Below are 25746 nucleotides of genomic sequence, written 5' to 3'. Positions count from 1 at the left end.
CCCAGTCTCAACCCTGTGTAAGTCCTACTTTGGTATGAACGGAAGACAATTGGATGGAGAAGGAAAGGGTTTCAAAATACATATCGTGGGAAAGGGTGAGGCTGAGAACGCAGAGGGAAACAAGAATGAGGGAAAACACGGGTGCTGACAGCAATGATTTGTTCGCCATGTTGGAATAATTCACTTCAGTGGAGCAAATTGATAACGCTTCTGGGGTTATTGAGTCTACAAATTATCAACAGCCACTTTAATTTTCCTCATTAAAATAAAGCACATATCTGTTATCAGGTGCTGCAGATGGTTTTGGGAAATACTCATCCTTTTCAGAAGAGAATATTCAAAAGAGCCATATTTGAAGATTTCTAGCAATTCTTTCCCCCTGAGAATCTTAGTTCTCAGTAAAAGGTATTCTGCTCTACGTAAAAACAATTTCAGCACCCAAAGTTTTCATTTAGTTTCACATTATCATTTGACTTCACGTCTCTGCTTCAATTATGATTAAGTTTACAGTAAGGAAAATATAGTCATATTGTGAGATATAAAGTTACAATTTTAAGGTTTAAGGTAGTTATGAGGGGAAAAAACACATTTGTTAGATATAAAGTCATCGTGTAAGATATAAAGTCACACAATTAGGGAAATAAAGCTGCATTGATATCAATTTTATGAGATGAAATTTTTATGGAAAATTTCCATTGTTCAAAGAAAAAAAGTTGTGTGTGTTCAACACAAAGTTGCAATTAGAGTTGCAATACATTTCTATTTATTAGATGTAAAAGTGCAAGAATGAAAAATATAGTTGCAATTGTGCAATAAAAAGTAATATTGTAAGATATAAAGTCAAAATAACTAAAAAAAAAAATTTACTACATTTTTTAAGGTAAGTGGTTGCAATCAATTTATTTTAGCTACTTTTTAAAAAACAAATTTAGTTGACTAACTTAAAAAAAAATATATATATATTTAAATGTAGCTAATTTTTTTGCAACCACTGTAAAATAAAATAATGTAGTATAATGTAAAGGTTGTATTTGTGAGAAATAAATTTCCATCTTTAGATAAAATGTCATAGTGTAAGAAATATTGTTACAATTATAGGAAAGAAATTTGCATTTATGAGATATAAAAAGTTGTGTGAGATAAAAAGATGTCAAAATTGTAAGCTTGTAAAAGTTACAAAAAATAGATAATGAAAAAAGTTTGCACAATTATGGGAAACAAAATTGCGTTTATGAGATATAAAACGTTTCTGGTATCTGAAATTAAATTGAAAGTATATTAAAAGTTACTTTGTAAATTCAAAATTTAAAATACTGTAGCTACAAGAAATATAGTTGTAAGTTATGGTGTAGTGATGTCTGATAAACGCCTTGATAATAGTTGGTAGAGCTCCTCTATTCCGTAATCTTTGTATATAAAGTTATAGTGCAAGATATAAACACACAATGTCAGAAAATACAGTTGCTTTTATGATACAGCACAATAAGTTTATATTATAGGAAATAAGTTTCCAATTGTGAGATAAAAAAACAACAACACTCATATTTCAAAATATAAATTCACCATTTCAATACATAAAGGTTTGGCAGCATGGAAAATCCTCTTTTGTGTGATATAATTCCTTTGATTACATATCAAAGTGGCAGAAAAATCAATGCGAGACAATACATGGGAGTTGCCCCCTTCACTGGTACACAAACTAAAAGACGTCTTACATAACATGACGAAGGCACATGAGGATCTTCCAAAAACCTCTTCTATAAAAGCCAAAAAAAACACAACAGCAAGAGGGACGGAGTGTTTAGTCCCTGGAGCAACGTTTGAATACTGGTTGTCACTGCTTTGTGAGTTGGAAACATGAAGAAAGAACCTGCAGTTTCTTCAGGCTGAAACATTGGAACAATGCCGTGTGTGTGAGGTGCGTTTACAATAGAAATCACTGAATACAGCACAACACTACAGCACTGCCAAACACACAGGCCAAAGCCAAACAAACACACACAATAGAGTTTATCGCTCATTCTTTAGTGACTGGGTTCACCCTGTCCTCTAGTTGGCCGTACTTACTCTTGGGAGACTCACATATACACTGTGCAATTGTGTGTGTGTGTGTGTATGTGTGTGCGTGTGTGTGTGAGATAGAGGGACAATAAAATGGAGTCACGGCCAGCTTTGCCCTTTACACCACCCCACTGTTCCCATGGTGACCAGTGACAGACTACTGCCCATGCCCTCTGCCATCACAACTACAGAATCATCAACACACACACACACACACACACACACACACACACACACACACACACACACAGTGTGGTATTTAAAAAATACATAGTAATAAAAATTGTAATTGCATAGTAAACCAGATTTTTTTTTATTTGGAAATAAATTAATACTTTTATTCAGCAAGGACTGATCAAATTGATCAAACATGATGGTAAAGACATTTATAATGTTATAAAATTTATAATTTAGATAAATGTTGTTCTTTTGAACTTTCTGTTCATCAAAGGATTCTGAGAAAAATATTTTAACTAAATAAAAATATAAAAACTATTATTTAAAATTATTTGTAATTTTATTTCACACTTTAGCAGTATTTCTGGTTAAAAAAAAAAAAAAGAAGAAAAAAAAGTGCAGCCTTGGTGAGCATACTGTAAGAGGCATCTTAAAAATAAACAAATTAATTAATAAAAAAAAAAAAATTTTAAACCGAGTGTATATCATAACATAAATACTTCAGAGCATCTACCTCAAATTCTTATTTACTTTAGAGTACAATTACATCACATCCTTATATAAAATGATTTTGATTTGGAACAGCATACACCTCTGTGAAAAATAACCTTCATTCTTTGTTCCTAAAAGACCTGACAACAGAATCGCGCATCACCAAAACCAGCATTTAAGCTGACGGACTGAAACTTTTTTGTGGAACTAAATTAATCTCTTCTAAAAATAACATCAGAGGCATTGTTGAAATATCTTACGTCCGGAGATTAAAATAAAGGGATTATGAACCGTTTGGGTAAAAATAATCAGAGCTTTGTTCTTAGATTTCCTGAAGGCAGCGCAGGCTCTTGATGACAGACAGCAGGAGCACATATGCTGTTAGGCTCTCAGTGACTACACAGTCCACACAGTCATTAAACAGAAAGAAGGAAAGACATATTTCATTTACACACACAACTAGTTTTTTTTTCTGGGTTCTGGGTATTTACCAGGGTGTTTCTATGCAGTTGTTAACGTGCCTGTGTGTTTTTTTTTGATGATTGAATTATTTACAGCAGTGAAACTTCAGCATACATTTTTTCATCGGCATCATCATTTTCATCACCTTACAGACACTGATGAAACACATTTGAGCACAAGCCAAGATCAGATAAAAACAACTCAAGCCCTAAAGGGGTAGTTCACCCAAAATGAAAATTCATCATTTATTCACCAATGTCACCCTAAACCTGTATTACTTAGTTTTTTTTTTCTGTGTAATGCAAAACAAGATATTTTGAAGAAATGTATTTGCCAACAGGTTCCAAAACATGTTTATTGTTTATGTTAGTGTGAAGTACTTTTAATAATCTAAAGAACCATTAATTTTTCCCACAATAAGAACCTATTGTGCATTGTTACATGAATTTTACATGGCACCTTTAGATGCCAATAAAGAATCTTCATTTTTAAGAGTGTATAAAAAATGTGAATTACACAGTGGCAATAACAAATGTTTATATTATGGTACTTTGATGTATATATATATATATATATATATATATATATATATATATACAGTACAGACCAAAAGTTTGGAAATATTACTATTTTTAATGTTTTTGAAAGAAGTTTCTTCTGCTCATCAAGCCTGCATTTATTTGATCAAAAATACAGAAAAAACAGTAATATTGTGAAATATTATTACAACTTAAAATAATAGTTTTCTATTTGAATTTACTTAAAAAAAATAATTTATTCCTGTGATGCAAAGCTGAATTTTCAGCATCATTACTCCAGTCTTCAGTGTCACATGTAACATCCAGTCTGTCACATGATCATTTAGAAACCATTCTAATATTCTGATTTATTATGAGTGTTGGAAACAGTTCTGCTGTCTAATATATTTGATGAATAAAAGGTTAAAAAGAACTGCATGTATTCAAAAAAAATTGTAATAATATATATTCTAATAATATATTTTCTTTACTGTCACTTTTTATCAATTTAACACATCCTTGCTGAATAAAAGTATTGATTTTATTTAAAAAAAAAAAGAAAGAAAAAAAAATTACATTATTGTATATTGTTATTAAAAAATATTTATATTTTAAAAACATAGCTTCTTCTTTTTTTTTTTTTATTCTTCAAAGAATCCTAAAAAAGTACTAGATATTAGAATGATTTCTAAAAGGATCATGTGATAATGATCCTAAAAATTCAGCTTTGCATCAAAGAAATAAATGATAATTTAAAGTATAATACATTTAAAAACAATTATTTTAAATTGTAATAATATATCACAATATTACATTTTTTTTACATTTTCATCATGATCATGATGATTAGTAGGTATTTAAATAGTATCCCAAGTTGCTTCAAGCAATATCATGGTGTCACATGCAAAATTGTATAATGGTATTTTTGGCACAACATTAACACTCTTAAAAGTAAAGGTTATTTATTGGCATCTGTGGTTCAATAAAGAAACTTAACATCCATGGAACCCTTGCAAGGAACCTTTTAGTGGAAACAATTCTTCAGAATATTAAAATGTTCTTCACACTAAGAAAAAATAAAGGTTCTTTGGGGAACCCAAAATGCTTCTTCAATGTCACTGCTGTGAAAACCCATGCTTGAAAGCCAGAAAGAGAAAAAGAACATAATTTGACTTACAAACACGTCCATTAGCATGTGCTCCAGAGTCGTTTCCAATTCATCAAGTCTTGCTGCCAGTGTCATGATGGCTTATGCAGTCAAATTCAACGTAAACCAATGAAAACTTCGAATACGAGGAAAACAATGTTGTTTGCATCAGATGTTTGCACACTATAGCCAAAATGCACATCCACTTTGCAAAAATTGGAACATCCTTAACAGGAATGTCGACATGTCCATGCAATGTCAGAATTCTAGGATAAACTCCCAGTACTTTTTTTTAAATCAGTGTTCTCATCCAGAAGATGTCTCGATCCCTTTGCTTTGCTCCTCAAAGGTGTGTCCCAGTCCAGAGAATATTAGATTGAGCTCCACATCCCAGAAAAACCTCTAATTGCATATGTGTTTGCAGCCACGTGAAGACCTGGCTCAATTCTCGAAAGTCTTCATCGTATGACAACCACATGACACGTCTGAGTCTCTCATACACTTCCTCTTCCACTGAGACAAGAACAGACTGTCCAGCTCACTTCACATGGGGACAAAACTTTATTACTGAGGATGACCAGCCATCTATGTGTGTGTGGAACAGTGTGTCCGCCTCTTCCTGGGGGCAGTGGACCCACAGTAGACCCCATTGTGCACTGGGACCCATGAGGATGAGGAGGACCCGTGAGGGTGTCTGTGTCTAATGCCCGTCTCATTCACACAGGCCTTCTGATCAATGCGGCTTTGTGTTGCCCATTAACGAACGGCCAAGAATGTCTCTGTGATGATCTGGCCACAAAACAAGGCCGAGTCTGGAAACTTATGTAACTGATCGTGAGCTTATACTGCTGTTTATGTCTCATGAAATGTGATTAGTGTTCTCAATAGCGGGTGCCGTCAGAATGAGAGTCCAGAATGTGTTTGTAATAAACATATCCACCATTAAGATGTTTTTAACTTCAAACCATTGCTTCTGGCTAAAATATGAAATGTTGGTTTCTCCAGTATATAAAAAAAGTAATATTGTCTGAATCACGAGAGAAATATGCACAGATCAAGCACTGTTTACGAGTAAAAACAGTCGAAAACCGTTTTGAACAAATATAATTAGTGGATTTTGTTGTGAAAGGAGGACAACAAGGGATGGACATTTTTGGATTTTGCCCAGAAGTGATGGTTAACACTGTGCATTGTTTTTTTTTACAAACATGTAATGTTTCACTTCACAAGATGTTAATTGATGGATTTGAGTCGTGTGGATTACTTGTGGATTACTGTGATACTTTTATCAGCTGTTGACTCTCATTCTGACGGCACCCATTCACTGCAGAGGAGTGATGTAATGCTAAATTTCTCTTTGTCCTGATGAAGAAACAAATTCATCTACATCTTGAATGGCCCGAGGATGAGTAACTTTTCAGCAAATTTTTCTTGTGAACTATTCCTTTACTGTGTGTGCAGCAAGCCAGAAAGATGAGAGAAAAACACACAGGGGTGTAATTATGAATAGCAGGATGTGACTCCATTTGAGTCACAGTTTAAATTTCAGCCAGAGAACACACACACACACACACACAGATGCTAACAGCTGTTGGCTAATCAAACAAGGCTAATCCTGTGAGCATTTGCACACATGCCGAGTTATTCTAGCTCACCTTGTGCAAATGCGAACGCAGAGGCAGCCATATGCTGAATCAATGATCAAACACGAAATATGCATTCATACAGTTTTACACTGTCAGAATTTAATTTAAACTATCTACTGCATAATGCACAATGATCAGAGGTCTTAGTATTTTTAAAGAGCTTGTTTTTATACAGCTGAACACCATAGAAACACATTTTCTCACGTCTGAATACCATGAAAACTTATTCACTCTGATTTTAACAGCACAGAGGCATGAGTAGACCTAAATATAATAGAAACTACTGGTCACTCTTCTTAAAACAATAGTCACATAGTCAGTTTTACATTTTGTAGCATTACAAAATGTGCCAGGAGATAAAACCTAATGCAAAACATTTTTATTTTAAATAATTCAAATAAAAAAAGTCTTAGTTTCCACAAAAATTATAAGCAGCACAACAATAAATCAGCATTTTAGAATGATTTCTGAAAGATAACGTGACACTGAAGACGAGTATGCCATATAAAAAAAAAATAAATTACATTTAAAAAATATATTTAAATAGAACACTGTTATTTTAAATTTGAATAATAATTCACAATTTTACTGTTATTAGTGTATGCTTGATCAAATAAATGCAGCCTTACTGAGCAGAAGAGAAAAAAACAAAAAACAAACAAAAAAAAAGCAGAATAAACAGACTGACACCAAACTTTTGAATGATAGTGTACACTTACACCATCAACATCATTGAACTGCACAAATGATCAGATAAGATTACAGGACTGATACAAGCAAAACACTGATATGCAAAGAGTGCTGACCTACAGTTTGACCTCCAAGAAGATGACAGATTCACAAACTCACACGCACCTTAACATGACAACTCATTACATCAAAATCGTGTTGACCCCTTGAACCCGAATTCAGTGTGAGTGATGATGACCTTTGACCCAGCTGTGGAACCTCATCTGCAGAGGTCAAAAGTGATTACATTCTAGTATATTTCTGTGCATTCAAAATGTAATGTACCTACAATTACATAAATGTTTTTTTCTAAACCACACATGCAATTAAAACAACATACACACCTAAACTGCAGGGCATACCCACATAGTGGTGATGCGTTTTGCATGGGCAAGCACTGCGTATATTTGCATAGGCAAGCACTCCTTACATAAAATCACAACGCTTCATCAAAACGATCCTTTTCAATATATTAAAATTTATGTAAGATAATATATAATAATAAAAACACTTTGCACTTGCCATAATTTTAGAGGCTCTGTAAATCGTAAACATAATCAGGTATGTGCACTTTTGTAATATAACTCTAAAATGTTTTCTTACCATAAATGGGAACATGGTGAACTTTTAGTCCAGGAAGACACTCCTCTTCTCTGTCACATGAATTATTTTGCTCTGCACTGGGACTGACTCAAAGTTCCTGCTGTTTACGTTCAATGTCACAGCCAACGTCCTCAGCAGAGCTCATTTTTTGATAAAGCACAGCCGTCTGTCAGATATCCAAAGCACTCTGAACTTATTTTGACTCTCCACATCCATTCAGTAGCAAATGAACATAGAAACTCAGTCACATTTATGGTTCAGGAACAAAATTTATCTTCAGTGCACATGCAAACATGACCAGGAGCCACTCTCACACGCTCTTCTAGGTTTTAACACACACACACACACGAGAGGAGAAAGACTTGGCTGATCCATTTTAGTCCTGACTTAAAGCTTCTTTTCAGCTTTCCTTAATTGATAAACATCACTTACTTAATCTACTATGGTACTGCTGTTTACAGATACAGAATTTTATTAACCTATGCCTCTGTATATAAGTCTAAGGTTCTTTTTTATTCAAATCCATAACACAAAGTATATTTAATAGTATAGTAATGCTTACCTTAGTATATGCAATTGTCCCTGGCAACTGCAATACTCACTAAGCCATGGCTCCAATTACCAGCCTGTGTGTTTGAAGCCGTATTAAATCAGAAATCATTGTTCATCAAAGAAAGATCATGGACTCTATCAGCCTGACATTTACACACAACTACATGCTCATCTACTGACATCAGGAGTAAAAAGAGCCAAACCATGCTTTCACATCAGCTCTGTTTGATTACTTTTCTCCATCTGTTTAGTGTCTGTCCTGCACTGGGTTAGGTGGGGCATTATTTACACTGGCACATACACAGATAATTTACACATTTTGCCAACAAAGTTCTCAGTGTTTGCACTGACATCAACTTCAACAAAGCAAAACAAAGCCAGAAAGAAATTAAAACTCATGAAGATTCTGTTTCTAATTTCTCTATTACTTCTGTCTCAGTCCTTTTTGGTTTTGTATTTATATTTAAAGGGACTCCTTTAACACTATTTATACTTCAGGTTTATTTGAACTAATTTAAATTTCACTTTTTTTTTTAACTTCCGCCCATTTTTCTTTTTTTTCAGTTGTGCTTTATTTATTATTTATAGTATATATAAATTGTATAATATTATATATTTATCACATTAGTGGTATTAGGGTTATAACAGGTAATAATAGTATAATTAAAAGATATTAATATACATTTTTTCAATATTATGATTTTATCAAACTATATTTCTGCTTTTATATAGAAAAATGCAATATTATACTAAAACTTAAATACATAATGGACAGTTTAATAAACATTGCTGTCTTTTTATAAAAGCAACTTGAGACCATGCATTACAGATCTTTTAGCTCCTCCTCTCTTACACTCACCCTGCTTGTCTTGTAAACAGGATTACGCACTATAGTGTGTGCACCTATAGTGTGTGCACTTAACCCCTTAAATAATCAAGTCAAGAGTCTAAATGTGGTCACAAGACCACAAAGTGGTTTTCGTCTCTGTGGTTCTTAACCTAGCCATACATCAGACTACAATCCGCTTAGGCATCACTACTGTTCATCCTGTAGGTATTGTCAGTTATATTGTTGCTAAACTGACATTACAAACATTTGAAGTTATCCAACACACAAAAACATCACTGGAATTGAGCATTCTGGGTTATGCAGTGCAGTTTTGGCATAATTAAATCTCACCTGTAATATCAGTCAACAAATTCCTGCACTGTATGTGTGTGTTTACGTGTGTAATAAAGGGCTCTCTGTATTCTCTGTGTGTCTCTCTGTGTATCAAGGTGACCTCGACTGCAGCAGTGTAGACTGATATCCTCACACTCTTTCAGTCTTCCATCTTTCTATATTTTGTTCCATCCATACTTTACTCTTACTGATTTTTTCCCTTTACTCTCTGCCTTTATGTCATCACTGTGTCTACTACCCACAATGCCCTACTTTCCCACCTGAGTCAGCGTTGGCTCTCTGGCCTATATAGCTTTCTTTTTCCCACACACACAGACTAAAATGCCCACACACCATCGATGGGAACCTGTGTTTGCGAATCTCTCTGATAAAGACAGTACGGTGAATCACGAGTCAGCATTTTCTGCCCTACTAAACTCAGCCCAGTTTTATACTGAGAACAGCCATTATTCAGAGGGATTCAAGGACACACACATACACACCATCAACTCCAGAACAGCACGTGGATCTCATATAAATTAAACATTACCTGGGTTAAAGTTTCAAGAGGATTCTGGGTATTAAAGTCACAACAGGAGCTTGTCAAGAGACTCCCAAAGAACATGGTAAAATACTTTAACATTACTGCACACACACACACACACACACACACACACTTAACATAATGCATAACGTGTGCATAATTTCATGTCATTACATTACACAGCTACAAACACGTGTGGGTACATTCACCTCCCTACTGGGCTCCTTTTTTTTTTTTTAAAAGTCACATTCTAAGTAGAACATAAATACAAAATTAATTTATAATGGAATGGAAAATCAAATGTGAGGTGTAAAATGTTAAGTAAAATCAAATGTTACGTGAAAATTAAAAAGTGAAGTAGAATGTAGAGTCAATTGTGTTAATTTAAATTTAAATTAAAAATGCTAATTGGAATGTAAACTAAAGTCAAATGTAAATTGTAATGTAAAATCAAATGCCAAATTTGAGGTGGGATTAAATTTAAAGTCAAAAGTGCAGTGCGATGTAAATTTGAAAATATGAAATAGAATGTAAAGTTAATTGTGGGCTTTAAAGTAAACTCAAAAAATTATAAAATAAAAAATGGAATGTTTAAAGTCATGTAAATTAAAAAGCATTCAAATTAATATAATCTTCTGATGATCATTATTTATACTTCAGAGGTCACACACAATATTACTGCAAACCATAGCATGACACTCCCTAAAACTTATTAAAATATCTGAATCCTTTTTCTTACCCATCATTAAAAATCAAACAATGTCAAGTGTTAAAAAATAGTGCAATTAAAAATATATATGCTATATGCTTTTTCTACATTTCACAGAAACACCACACTTGACTGCATGACTGCACAAGTGGAAAAGAGATGGAGTGTGTGTGTGTTTGTGTGTGTGTTCCTCTGATCTTTTAACTCTCTCGTCTAAGTGACAATCTGAATCACATAAATCAATTTCATGCATGAGGTGAACCGAAGATCCGTGTTCATAATCAACCTAAGTGTGTGAGTAAATTGTGCCTCCAGTCATTCAGCCACTAAAAGTGATCCAAGCAAAACACTGACAATTAAATATTCAATCATGATCACCTAAATCTCATTGAGTCACCAAGCAGAAACAAGTGTTCTGCATAATAACAAAAACAACAACTATAATTCATGTACTCATAAAAAATCAGTGAAGTATATAATGAGACATTTTTGAAAAAAATGGAGATAGATTGACAAAAATGAAGTAGATAGATAGATAGATAGATAGATAGATAGATAGATAGATAGATAGATAGATAGATTACAGGAAAAGGTTTTTGGGATGTGGATACGTGCAAAAAAACATTATCAGATGCCAACACATTGACTTCAAAGGAAACATTTCTAAGTGTACTTAACTCCTTTATCTGCTGTTGCTTTCTTATCAATACTTGTATGTCTGGTTTAACTTCATTTAACTGCCAGTTCACCTGCTGCTACTCATAACTTCTGAATGATAACACCCAGTAATTATAGATATGTCCTACGCTTGAGTACTACAGTAAAAACAACTTCAGTGCCTTGGATCGTCTCCAACAGCTAAGTATAAAAAACTGTTTTTGTGGTTTTCTTCACAGGATAACGGTTATACATACTCTAAACTCCCAGTCTATGTATGTGCAATTTGCAGATCAGTGCCTCAAGAGTTTTGGTTGGTCTCTGTCTCTTCATGTTACAATTTGAATGGAATGAATGAGGAAAAAAAGCCATAATGCTATAAGATACAGAAAGTTGAAGTAGTAGGCATTTTATACAGTATTCATGTCACTGTTTCCTTTGCTGATTCTACAGCACCATGAAATTAATCATAATTTACCTATGCTGCAGACTAAGTTTATTGTGATGAGATAAAAGGAAAGAGTACTGATAAATTATGGCACAAAATCCCCCCACATTTTTCTATTCAGTTATCCTGACTACACACACACACACACACACACACACAACAGAGTGAACTGTGTGAGCAATGTGATTCTATTTACTGATTCAAAAATTCAGTGCAACCATTGTCATCTGATTTATGAAAAAATATAAAACACTTAGAATTACTCTAATGAATCCTTTACTGAATGAACTGGCTGATATAACATCTGAATCACATAATAAACAGCAAGTTATTACATTTTTTTTATTCGCTTTGGTACTATTTTCACAAATAAGGTGTACATTTTCAAAACTCTTAGTACAAAAATCCAAACTGATCACACTTGTAACACAGCTAGTCATTCTTTCAAAACCTGATCTCATGCTTTAATTCAGTTGCACATGTTTTAATTCCATATAATCATTGTTTCAAACACAAGATTATTGTAATATGTAATGGTTTAATCACCGAAACACAACAGTATGATCTTCTTTCAGTTTAGTACTTTTAACATTCAGTTCATCCAACAGCAAACAATGCAAGAGACTGGTTTCAAATCAGCCTTAGTGCTGAAATTAATATGCTACAGTACTATAAAAGACAGATTACACAGTTTTCACATTAGGCAATACACTTTTATATACCAATATATTTAATACATTACCCAACATTTACATAATCAATAATTTCCATAATATCCATCCTATGTGTAATCAAGTGAAGGATCAATGAAGACATCCTCTACAATTTGGGCAAATTAGTTTTTCTTTTTCAGATATAATTGTAACATAGGTATACTTTCTATAATGAAATTTTAACTAAATGAGAAGAAAACATAGCATTTAGTGCACACATTACATTAATTTGGATCAAGCCTGTCTTGAGCATTTGGCCATAGATTCTCATCCACATCACAATGAAAGTTATCATTGTTCAAGCACCTTAGAAAAAACCTTTTGGCGTGGCGAATCCATGCTTGACATTGGTCTACACTGATGTCATCACATGCATCATCCATGGCCTGAAGGAGGGTAGCACGCTCAAGGGGTTGGCGATCATAGACCTTCCACCTCCATGCTGAAAAAAATTCCTCAAAAGGGTTGAGGAAGGGAGAGTATGGAGGCAGGTAGAGGGTCCTGAATCGGGGATGGGCCTGAAACCATGCTTGAACTACCTCTGCATGGTGGAACCTGACATTGTCCCACACAATTACATAGGTGGCTCCTTCACCTTGACAGGCTGGCTCAATTTCATTGAGAAACTCGATAAGATGTGCAGCATTATAGGAGCCAAGTAATGGGCTACGTCCTACAACACCATCTTCAGAGATAGCTGCGCACATGGACATGTTTCCTCCACGTTGTCCAGGCACTTGGACAGTGGCCCGTTGGCCGATGATGTTCTGTCCACGGCGATGAGTTTTGGCCAGGTTAAAGCCCGCTTCATCAACAAAAATGTACTTGTGATGGTTCATATCAGCTTCAAGCACCATAACCCTCTAAAAATATATATTTTGGTTAGTTCTTTTTACGGTGTTGTTCCAATATACATATGACGTAAGTGATTCATCAAATACAACAGTAATACAATATATAGTGCTGTACCTGGATATACTCAGTCCTTAGTTGTTTCACCCGGTCATTATTTCTCTCAAGGCACCAGGTAAATTTGTTTCATTGATACCTTGTGCCTTTTTAAATTGGCAAAGGTGTCATTGTTCTCCTCAATTGCCTGCTTTATTTCTGACAGCCATATATCATTCCTGGCCCTCACCATTATGGGGTTTTCTGTCAATTCTAAGCATAGAACGGACTATCCTGTCAATAGATCATACTGTGTCATACTGATCTTTTTAGATTAGGATCAACTAATCTGGCAGCCTCTGCCATAGTAAGGCCTCGGTTCACCACATGGTCAACAATGATGGCCCAGACTTCATTAGAGACAACAGTTCTGCCTCCCTCTCTCTGATGACCAACCCTTTGACAGGCCCCATGCCCACCTCTCTGAACTCTCTGTTAGGGCCCATGCCCACCTCTCTGACCTCTCTGTTGGGGCCCATGCCCGCCTCTCTGTTGGGGCCCATGCCCACCTCTCTGACCTCTCTGTTGGGGCCCATGCCCACCTCTCTGACCTCTCTGTTGGCACCCATGCCCACCTCTCTGACCTCTCTGTTGGCACCCATGCCCACCTCTCTGACCTCTCTGTTGGGGCCCATACCCACCTCTCTGGCCTCTCTTTTGGGGCCCATGCCCACCTCTCTGACCTCTCTGTTGGGGCCCATGCCCACCTATTTGATCTTTCTGTTGGGGCCCATGCCCACCTCTCTGACCTCTCTGTTGGGGCCCATGCCCACCTCTCTGACCTCTCTGTTGGGGCCCATGCCCACCTATTTGATCTTTCTGTTGGGGCCCATGCCCACCTCTCTGACCTCTCTGTTGGGGCCCATGCCCACCTCTTTGACCTTTCTGTTGGGGCCCATGCCCACCTCTCTGACCTCTCTGTTGGCACCCATGCCCACCTCTCTGACCTCTCTGTTGGCACCCATGCCCACCTCTCTGACCTCTCTGTTGGGGCCCATACCCACCTCTCTGGCCTCTCTTTTGGGGCCCATGCCCACCTCTCTGACCTCTCTGTTGGGGCCCATGCCCACCTCTCTGACCTCTTTGTTGGGGCCCATGCCCACCTCTCTGACCTCTCTGTTGGGGCCCATGCCCACCTCTCTGACCTCTCTGTTGGGGCCCATGCCCACCTATTTGATCTTTCTGTTGGGGCCCATGCCCACCTCTTTGACCTCTCTGTTGGGGTCCACCTCTCTGACGGATCCTTTGTCCGCAAGCTCTTTCTTTTCCTTGCTGTCTATCCTGCTCTATGTTGAAAGAAATTGCCAGTGTTTACACCCCCACTTTTATGTAGGGACCAATTGTGGTTACCACTATGTGAAATCAATTAGCAATAACGAGTATTCATCATGTGTGGTTACACATAATTTATATGTTCGTACAAATACACATTTTTATTTCTGTAGTTCTCAAAATCCATATACTGTATATTGCTGACAAACCAATTTAAAATCTATAGGTTTACCAAACGGTTCAGTGATTAACCATTAAGATCAGTTGGATTAAATAATAGAGAAATGTATTAAACTGAACGAGAAGAGATGCAAATCAAAAGTTTGATAGTAAGAGATTTATGAAAGGTGGTTACTGTGAATGAAACATTTATAAAGATGAAACACGTATTTTGTGTAGTGAAAAGAATACTCTGTGGTTTTGTGTATTGTACGAACACAATCGAAAATATGCTGAAATGTTTGAAAAAGTGCACTTTCGATGATCTGTTGTGATATTACTACTATGAGTTGTGAAAATGTACACCTTGCTTGTGAAAATAGTACCAAAGCGAATAAAAAAAACTGTAATACTTTCAAACTGTATCTAATCAAAACAAATCTAAAATATAAAATATTATTTAGGCCTAATATTTGTAAAAGTTAAAGTGACTTTTTTTCTTATATTTTCAAATTTAGTTCATGCTCTGATGGCAAATCCGTATTTTTCTTATTATTATCAATGTTGAAAACAGTACTGCTGCTTAATATTTGTGTGTAAACAATGACATTTTTTCACGAATTTCTGATAAATATAAAAAGAACAGCATTTATTAGAAATAGAAATCTTTTGAAACATTATAAACATCCTTACTCTCTTTTTAAATTATATTCAATTACTCTTTAATGAATAAAATATTTTAAAAAACTCACTGATCCCAAACTATTGAAACAGAAAGCTATGACCTCATTCAAAAGCATCACCATCATCATAATCTTCATTATAAACCCCAAACTCAAATCCAAACATGTTTGTCTCCTCCCACAACAGCTCATTATCATCTCTCAGCGCCCTTCTTTCTCCATCTGTCCTTCTCTCTGGTTTTTAATGAGGGGGTTCAGGTGTGTGTGTGTGTGTGTGTCTGTTACTTCACTTCCTGTGTTCAGCTGTTCTAATGGGGGAGATGCTAACATTTTAATGCCTCAAGCTTTTTGAATGCATGATGAATTCACTCTGTAATGTCCTGCTGCAAAGTTGCTTTGCTGGCAAAATAAATATGTAAATTTCTGCTGAACTTTTGTAATTTTTCATGTCGGGATACCTGCCTGCAGTGCTGCAGTGTTTTTTCTAATAATGTCTTGTACATCTATATTAATGTCAGAGACATCTCTGTCTGTCTTTTGCACCGGACAGTGGACTCATATAAAGGCATTTTTGTCCGAGAAAAGAAAGAGAGTGAGAGTGAACGAGATTGAAAACCAGCCATGAAGATGTCAGCCAGCATCACACGGGCGGCCTGGACTTGCAGTGCATTACCATATTTCAATTTCAATGACTCTCACTCTCTAGATCAGTGGGGTGTCCCATCTGAAAATGATACCTTCAGGGACCTGCCAATCAAATCACCAGGTGATCCATATCAGGGTGACGCACACCCTTCCTGCAGGCAGACACACACACATGCACATATTACAGAGTAATGAGCAATGAGCAAGACCCATGAATAAAACCAGAGATGTGCGAGTGATTTGGGGAAGGTGGGGAGTGTTTAATAGACCCACCTCATCTCTACATCACCTGTAATAAAACCTAACCCAAACCCTACAATTACAAAACACAGACAGGCTTGGATTTCACTTGCACACGTTCTCCCAACATGCCTACAGAATGACAAGATTTTAACTGCATGAGTACAGTTTTTACAATTCTAGTACCAGGGTAGTGCTCCCATAAAAATTAATATTCTGTCATCATTTATTCCCCCAAATGTGATTCCAGACCTCTATGACTTTCATTGAATGGACAGTATAATATTCCCTCTTTTGTGTTCCATAAAAGAAAGAAAGTCATACAGGTTTGGAATGATATGAATTCAGTATTCATACAGATCATTTTTTAATTTTTTATGGATGGACTTTTACTTTAAAAACATAATATTAAATTTCAGTTTAATAATATGCACCGAATTCATGCTGAAGAAAATGATCAATTCTAAATTGAGGTTGCGCTCCCCTATACAGGACTCAGGATCAATGAAACCCTGATTTAATTAACAAAATTACAGCATCATTGGAACAAGATTATATAGTTTGTTAGGAGATCTGGAGAAAGGTTTATCCTTAATTAGGCTGCCTATCAATAATGACAGTTTTTAAAAACACGAGGGATCCACATGTGCAGTAAATTCATTTTCATTTTATATATAATGTTTCTATGCCAAAGCAACATTTCTCATTTTAAATTCATGAACTAAAAATAACTAGAACTAAAAACTGAAATAAAAATGGAAACTAGACAGACATACACACACAAACAAACTACTAAAAATGACAAAAACACACAAAAGAATTTCTTAAATTAAAATGAAAATGAAAAAACATTTTTTTTTACAGTTTACAGTTAACTTTATTTGCTCAATATTCTGTAACAGTATAGGCTTTTATATTTTTTCAAATATTAAAATAATACATTAAAACTATGTTAAATATGACTATATATAATAAAAAAATAATAAAATGTAATTTATAATCTATGTTTTAAATATTTTTATTCATAAAAAAAGATTTGTTTAATTTTAAAAAGCGGGTAAACATTGACATAAGAAATTCAAAATAATTGTATCTTTTTTGTAACATTTCGTTTGTGTTTTGGCTAGACCATGAAAGACAATGAACTAAATTGACAATGAACAAAATGTGTGTGAGCAAGAGGGGTTGTGAAAGCTGGAGCAGTGCCTCTGTAATTATTAATCATGGTGCATCTCTCCAGCACATGCTACACCCTGACAGATGCACCGGGACAGAGGGCATCAATTACACACCCCCACACACACTTATCCTTTAGCCTCTTTTTTTAGTAGGTGTACTCCCACCTCCCGAACAGACACACACACACACACACACACACACACACACTCAATGTCAGGCATTAAAAAGACGTATGAGCTATTAGTTGTGTGTATGTGTGTCTGTGTGTGTGTGGGTAGAGGTAACAGTCCAATCGTTAACCGATGAGTATTTGGTTTTTTTTTGTTATTTTTAACAATGTGTTAAATATGCCAAAAAACTGACAATGTATGCACTGCTTTACAATGAATCAATATTAAGAGAAAACAACCTCAACGGAGGTTTCATCAGCATTACCACCATTGCATCATCTTCATCTCTCCTCTCGTGCATAAAGTGAACTTTCAGTAGAGCTAAACCTCAGGAGGGTCATCTGTTCCCTGACCTCTGACCTTGACCTCCACCCTGACTCTGACCCCAGACCAGAAGACTGTGTCAGCAGTTTAAGCACACGCTCATGAGATTGGATGGATATGTGTATTCATACTGACAGAACTGCTGAATGCTTCAAGACCCTGTTTTGTGTTGATGTATTTCTGCTTGATAAGAAACTGCAGAGGTTATTCTGGGTCTCCCCCCTCTCTTTACACTGCGCCAGTGGTTGGGAATGAAATACTACCGTACAGCTTCCTACATAGAGTACAGTATACACAAAGTGCTATAGAAACCCACATGTATCAATAATTATAAACATTTCAAACTAAAATACAATGTTGTTGATTACACTATGCTGCATGTTTAATTCAGTGGACTGCATTTGATTATTATCTTGGAAAAACACAGAGCAATTTGAAACACACACACACAGATACATACATACACATATATATGATGTATATATACATCACAGGAATGAATTATATTTTTAAATATATTAAAATAGGAAACAGTTACTTTAAATTGTAATAAGTAAGTAAAGCCTTGGAAAGCATAAGAGACTTCTTTTAAAAACATTACAAATATATTATTGACCTATCACCATGGCTAATATTACTTCCAGTTCCAGAAAGTCAAGTTTGAGTGTATTGCATTATTTTATACAGTATTCTATGTAGTGAAATCGAGTTATCTAGCCATCATGCAGATCATTTGCATAATGTGTTATGCAGTCTGCAAAAGTAGTTCCATTCTAAATATGAGAGCCCAAATCTGTCTGCATTCATCTCACAGCGCCCTCTCCTGGCCTCTCATACAACCACGCTGAAACTAGGTCATGTACAGCTAGCACTCAGTAATAGTAACAGTTTATAGAGCGAAAATCAGTCCCTACACCCTTCAGAGCTCATTCGTCTATTTATAACATGAGTTCTGCCTCTTCCGTGGAGATGCCAGGAGAAATCTGACATTGCGCCTGCAACCCAGAGTCATCCAGCTGTGCCCTGCAGCATGTGTGTGTGTGTGTGTGTAGACACTGACTAAGGGCAGTGACTGTGAACATGTTACAAGATTAGCATCCACTTCCCCCAGAAGTATGTAAATTTGGAGAAAGGAGAAGAAAAAGGAGACTCCTTTATTTTAGTTTCTTCCGTCCTTCCCCTTATCCATAAAAATGAATCAGTTTTTAAATTCAGTCTCAAATCCTTGTCACGGAGAACATAGGAACAGCAGACTTTGATCAAACATGAAAGAATGCACCTGTCCGCTTACGTCCCAGATCAAGAGCAGAGGATTATGGGATTAAAAGCGCTTTAAAGACAGGGGCTGTGTCCTAACACACTGCTCTCATACATGTCTGATGTCCAGGGCATAATGTAATCATTACAAATGAGAGCTCATCAACATCTCAACTGTTTCTTCAGGACAGAAATGAAACTAAATGGAGAGCAAATGTTGGCTTGAATTTGCTTCTCAGGTGTATCTGCTGTGAAAAAGCCCCAGGTTATTTCACACATTTCCTTTAGAGATCACAACAGTGACTCAAACGCAGATCTGCCAAGATACCAGCCTGGAATCAAAAGTCAAACATCTGAAGCCAAATGATCAGAGAAGCTTTCAACATTTATTTCATTCACTACTATTCTAAATAAATTAATAAATGAATGTGACTCGATAAAACATTCAAGTCACTTTTTTCCTTTATTAATTCTTTTCTGTATTCATTTTTATTTTATATTTAAACTTTATTTATTTATACATTCATTCATACATACATACATTCATTCACTTTTATATTTATTTATTTATATATGACTTTAGTCCTCCTTGCATATGATCTCTGATTTGGTGTTCAAGAAACATTTCTCATTATTATCAATGTTGTTGTTTAGTATTTTTGTGGAAACCATGATATAAATATTCTGAAAATATGCATACAAATATTCAGCAAAGATGCATAAAATAAATGACGTATACTATAACAAAAAGATTTATATTTCAAATAAATGCTGTTTGTTTGAACTTTCTATTCATCACAGGATTCTGGAAAAAATTTATTACCACAAAAATATTAAACAGTACAACAGTGTTCAACATTGATAATAATCAGCAATGAACATCAAATCAGCCTATTAGAATGATTTCTGAAGGATCATGTGACACTGAAGACTGAAGTAATGATTACATTTTTAAATAAAATAGAAAACAGTTACTTTAAATTGTAATAATATTTTACAATACTCCTGTTTTTACTGTATTTTTGATAGTCTACTATATTTTTGCTCTCAAATGCTGCATTTATTTATTTTCAAAATGTTCTGATAAATAAATTTGTCAACTGAAATTGAAATTGTCTTTGATGTATTTTTCCCCCAACAATTTTAGCATCTGTCAGCTAATAATTGCAATAAATGTAATTAGATTTTCGAATATATTTCCAGCTCTTCATGATGAAGTGGAAATAGACTGGCTGAAATCTCTGCTTGCACTTCTCCAGTGGATCTGATTATAAATGAAAGTCAAATATAAAGTCCCTTTTATGAGAAATAGGTCAGTGCAGAAGATAAGTGGCCCTCAAGGGGGGCTCGATCTGGGCTTCTGAAGTCCTGCTAAACAGAGGAAAGGAAACATCAGGAATTATGTGTGTGTGTTTGTGTTGGACTGCTCTTCTTTTGGTCCTTAAAATAGTCGGATGAATTCATAAGGAACAAAGTGGAAATGCTCAGAGGTAAACAGCACACACACACACACACACACACACACACACACACACACACACACACACACACACACACACACACACACACACACACACACACACACACACACACACACACACACACACACACACACACACACACACAGTGCAAACAACAAGAGATGCACTTGATTACTCATTAAGTCTAAAGCTTTTGGGAGGCATTCTGAGTGCCTAAATGTGGGTCAGCCTCATTAAACTGAATTATAGGAGTGTCTCTTTTGACTGTTGTGTTAATGCAGGAGGACAAAATCACAGATCCAGATGTGAAACCTACACTGGCCAGCCTGACCCAGTTCTGCAGGTCCTGCATTAACCACTGTGCTCTCTAGAAGATGCCTGGGAGACAGAAACGACATATCACATGCAGGACAGCAGCTGTTCTCAGTAGAGGATGTATAGAGACTATAATATAACAGCAACCACTTAGAATGCCTTATTAACCACCTAACAGCCACCTAAAATCATATATGAGTCTTTGAGGGACAAAGAGTGAGAGAGAGGGAGCGAGAGAGAGAGAGAAAGAGAGAGAGAGAGAGAGAGAGAGAGAGAGAGAGAGAGAAAAATCTTAACTGTCCTCTTTTATTCAGAATAATGGTCTCAGGCCTTAAGACCCTTCTTGCCTACTGCAGATAAGGTTACCATTGACTTAAAACACACACACACACACACACACACACACACACACACACACACACACACACACACACACACACACACAGGAGGAAGTAGGAAAGCATTTCAGAACCTTTATTTTTTTTAAACTATGTAAGTATTTTATTTAGAAACTGGCTAAACCTTATTGCCTCCAGAGGTACTCAAATTTCCTATAGCAAGATTTTTAGTTGAAATGTAGCATGCATAGTCTGGTCCTATTCCCACCAGTGGAGAAAATGTGCTTCGTCTGTCGCAGTATTTAATATGCATACATGTATATGATAAAGAGAGAGAGTTTTATAGGTAAATGTTTCAATTAGTCATCTCTCCAGTCATGTTGAAAAGTCACATGTTGTGTTTTGATTAAATTAAAATCACATTTGTCATGCAAACATAGGAGAGAGAGAGATCCTTCTGATTTACTAAATGACTTGGTAAAACATACACTATTAATTTCACATTAACGGTGAAACAACATGAGGACCTTCTTTCACTAGTCATTTCACAGGACATTACAGTCATCCTACGGTAATGGTTTGGAAGATTTGTTTTTCTAAACTTAAATAAATGGTTTACATGGGTTTTGAACTGAAAATGCCAAGTATTCAGGAGTCAAACTTCTTTTACATTCAATACATATTTCACATTGCACTGCTTCTGCTATGGAGATCAATGATGGCTTGAGTCATGCAGCTTGAAGCAAGGTGTGAAAATCTAGAGACCAGAATGTAGTTTTAGAGAGTGCTCTTTTCACAGTATGTAACCACTTAGCAACACTTGGAACACCTTAGTAACCAAATAACAACTCATTTGAAATTTGGGATGCACTTACAATAAAAATCTAGTCAATACAGATGAGATGATATTTCTTTTCATATTATGGCTATTAATAGATACATAGAATTTGTTACTATATTCTAAGTGAATAAAATAAAATTCATGAGCAGATATAGATGAGCTGATAATTGTTTTTATATTATGGGCCAATAATAGATAATTATATAAAATAAACTACCTGGAATGCACTGTTGGAAAAAAAATTCTGGGAGATAAAGATGAGCTGATATTTATTTTTACATTACAGCCAATAACAGATACATGTATATGTGTTTTCCAGCTAGTTTCTTGTATTTTATTTTATATATATATATATATATATATATATATATATATATATATATATATATATATATATATATCTAAAGTAAATAAAATATAATAAACTAGCTGGAAAACACTGACAATAAAACTTTGGCCAAAAAATGGAGTTGCAAAATCATCAATGCAAAAAACAGACAAAAAATGTCAATTACTGATCTATTACTACTATATTGTGCATCCCTACTTAAACACACCTTTGCAACAACCCGGCAACCACCCACAGCATCCTAGCATCATGGCAGCTTCCAAGTCTAGAGAATGCAAAACCTACAGTAGTTGCATGTGTTGCAAATGCCAAACATCACATGCAAACTCAGTGTGAGCTACACTCAGAGACCGTCAGATATCAGAGGGATCGTGACATCATCAAGCCGCTGGCTCTTGGCACTAACCTGTCCGTCCCTCACTGTAGACCCTTGGCCCTTCCATTCATGAATCAAAGCACTTTACACTAATCAGCAAGATGAAGACACACTGGAGTGCAGATGTGTGTGAGTGTGAGAGGGAGACTGCGTGACACAGGCAGCTTTCCTGATGATGAACGAGCCGTATTACTGAGGGCCTGACTCTGCCCCAATCCAGCAGTCCTAATCAAGGCACAGAGAAAGCTATATTGACACGAGGCATGTGTGTGCGTGTGTGTGTGTGTGTGTGCGTGCACTGATAAGCAGTCTGAATGATGAGATGGTTCCTGTAATGGACATCTCTCACTGTGATACATTGCCCATGATGTTAAAATATCCACATATTAGAATATTCAAAGAAAAACACCATAAATTAAAACTTCAAGAGATGATGATGATGTCATGGAGATCACAAACAGACATGCTACGTGTTGAATGTATGATTACATGAGTGGCATCCACCGCGACGCAGCCCTTAAATCATTACCCGCTGTGTGAAACTGCAGATCAGATGATGATGGCATCCCATCAGCCTCCCCGCTGTTTCTATGACAACTGCTGGAGTCACATGGCTACAGTGAGAGAGACTGGTAAAGTGATGCAGTTCTGACTGATGGTGATGAGGAAGATCACAAGAGTCCTAATGGAACTGAGGAAAGAGCCACCGGCTAGCCGGTCACTGCACGGCCAGTTTCTGCTGTACAATCAAAACACACACACACACACACACACACACACACACACACACACACACACACACACAAACACACACACACTCTGAACTCCCGCTGGCCCTCTCTTCTCTTGAGATTTGATACGTTCTATGGACATGTGGGTTTAAATTGCTCTGATTCCTTGCATCAATCAGGACCCCAGCCTGGCAGCCCCTGGGACTGTCCGAATCTGTGCCTGATCATTATTCAGACGCTTCATCCAGTAACCCTGCAGGAAGGAAGGAAAGAGAGGGAAAAGGAAAAGGAAGAGGAAGGAGACACTGAACCAAATGAAAATAAAAAAGAAATAAAAAAAAAAGATGCATGAAGGAAATGGAAAAGTGAAAGGAAAGGAAAGGAAAGGAAGTGGAGATGTAAAAAAAAGTGAAACAGGAAAATGAAAAGGAAAGAAGAGTAAAAAGGAAAGAAAGGAAAGGCAAGGGAATCAAAATGAAGTGGATATGTAAAAAGATAAAGGAAATATGAAAAGGAAAAAGAATGAAAAGGAAAGGAAAGGAAAGAAACAGTAAAAATAAAGGGAAACAGGAATGAAGAACTGAAAAGTTAAAAAAAGGAAGGGGAGAGAAGACCAGGAAAAGAAAAGGAAAAAGAATGAAAGGAAATGGAAAGAAACAGTAAGAAAAGAAGGCAAAGAAAATGGAACTAAAAGGGAAGCAAAGCAGAAGAAAAAGAAGTGGGAATGATGGGAAAAATGCAAGAAAAGTAAAAACCCTGAAAAGGGATGAGAAAGGGAAAAAAAAAAAGGAAAAGTATAGTTTGATGATTTATGAATGTCCGTGATAAGGCTTTCTACAGGGAGGGTCTGACAGAGGGGTCACGACCTCTGTGTGTCTGTCCTCTCCTCATCCTCTGTCCACACAAACACACACACACACACACACACACACACACACACACACACACACACACACACAGCTACACTGACTCACTGCCTACAGTCTGACCACTGACCCTGTTCTAAATAAGACAATATTCTAATCATACCATTACACCGCTTACTTAGGACAAAGATTATGGTACTCATTTCTGCCAAAATATAGTTTTATACAAACATGCTCCTACTGTTAACCATAATATATTACTGATCTCTGTCAAACACAACACTGTCAGTTTCTTTTTTCTTTTTATTGAATTTTATAATGTTGCTAAGTAATGGTTTTTTGGTAAAAAAAAGTATGGTTGTCACAGTATGCAATGAATTAGAATGTAAAGGGTGAAGTATTGCATTGCATTAGAAACCAGATATCAAATCAAACAATCTTTTGCTCATTTGGTTTTAGAATTTAGAATATTGTTGTAATGGAGCCAACACTGAAATCATTGCAAGTCCATGTAAATGTAGCCAGTACAAATCAAGTGATCATGGATCAACACAACTGGCGTAGTTTCTTGCAGCACTTCACCCAGATAATCACTTCCTTATTAACTGTCTGTAAACTTGCTGCTCCCTGACCTCCATCACTATGTCCAGATCCCAGATTCATTACTGCAGCAATGACAGCTGGGAGATGGAGTCGACAAACCTGCTTCCAACATGGACACCACCTGCCTGTTACGCTCTAATAGTTTGCTCTTTTACAGGAGAACCAACAGAGAGATGGCGCTAGTTTTTGTTGTTTGGTTGAGTAATTCAATCAGCTGTTTCTTAACTTGTGTTCAGGATTTGACCATTGCTCTCTTCTTTGACCTGGAATATCCTACCAGCTGTTTTCCTGTTAATTAACAGAGATGGGAAGGAAACGACGAGGGGATAGAGATGGAGAGACTGCCAGT

At 36.0% G+C, this 25746-nt stretch overlaps 1 protein-coding gene across 4 annotated transcripts in view; it reads right to left on the bottom strand.

The window, feature by feature from the left end:
• Positions 1-25746, bottom strand: part of frmd4a (FERM domain containing 4A) — a 154469-nt gene that overhangs the window by 84900 nt on the left and 43823 nt on the right. The window contains exon 1 of one of the 4 annotated variants that reach the window (XM_059506810.1): positions 4888-5101. The exons of the other annotated variants lie outside the window; for them this stretch is intronic. Coding sequence (XP_059362793.1) covers positions 4888-4953 — 66 coding nt within the window. The 5' untranslated portion in view covers positions 4954-5101. Of the gene's footprint in view, positions 1-4887; positions 5102-25746 lie in introns of those variants that run through there. 4 annotated transcript variants of the gene reach the window in all.

This window comes from Carassius carassius, chromosome 23, assembly GCF_963082965.1.
Source record: "Carassius carassius chromosome 23, fCarCar2.1, whole genome shotgun sequence".
Lineage (NCBI taxonomy): Eukaryota > Metazoa > Chordata > Actinopteri > Cypriniformes > Cyprinidae > Carassius > Carassius carassius.
Note: the sequence above shows the minus strand (reverse complement) of the source record. Positions and strands in the feature narration are given on the sequence as shown.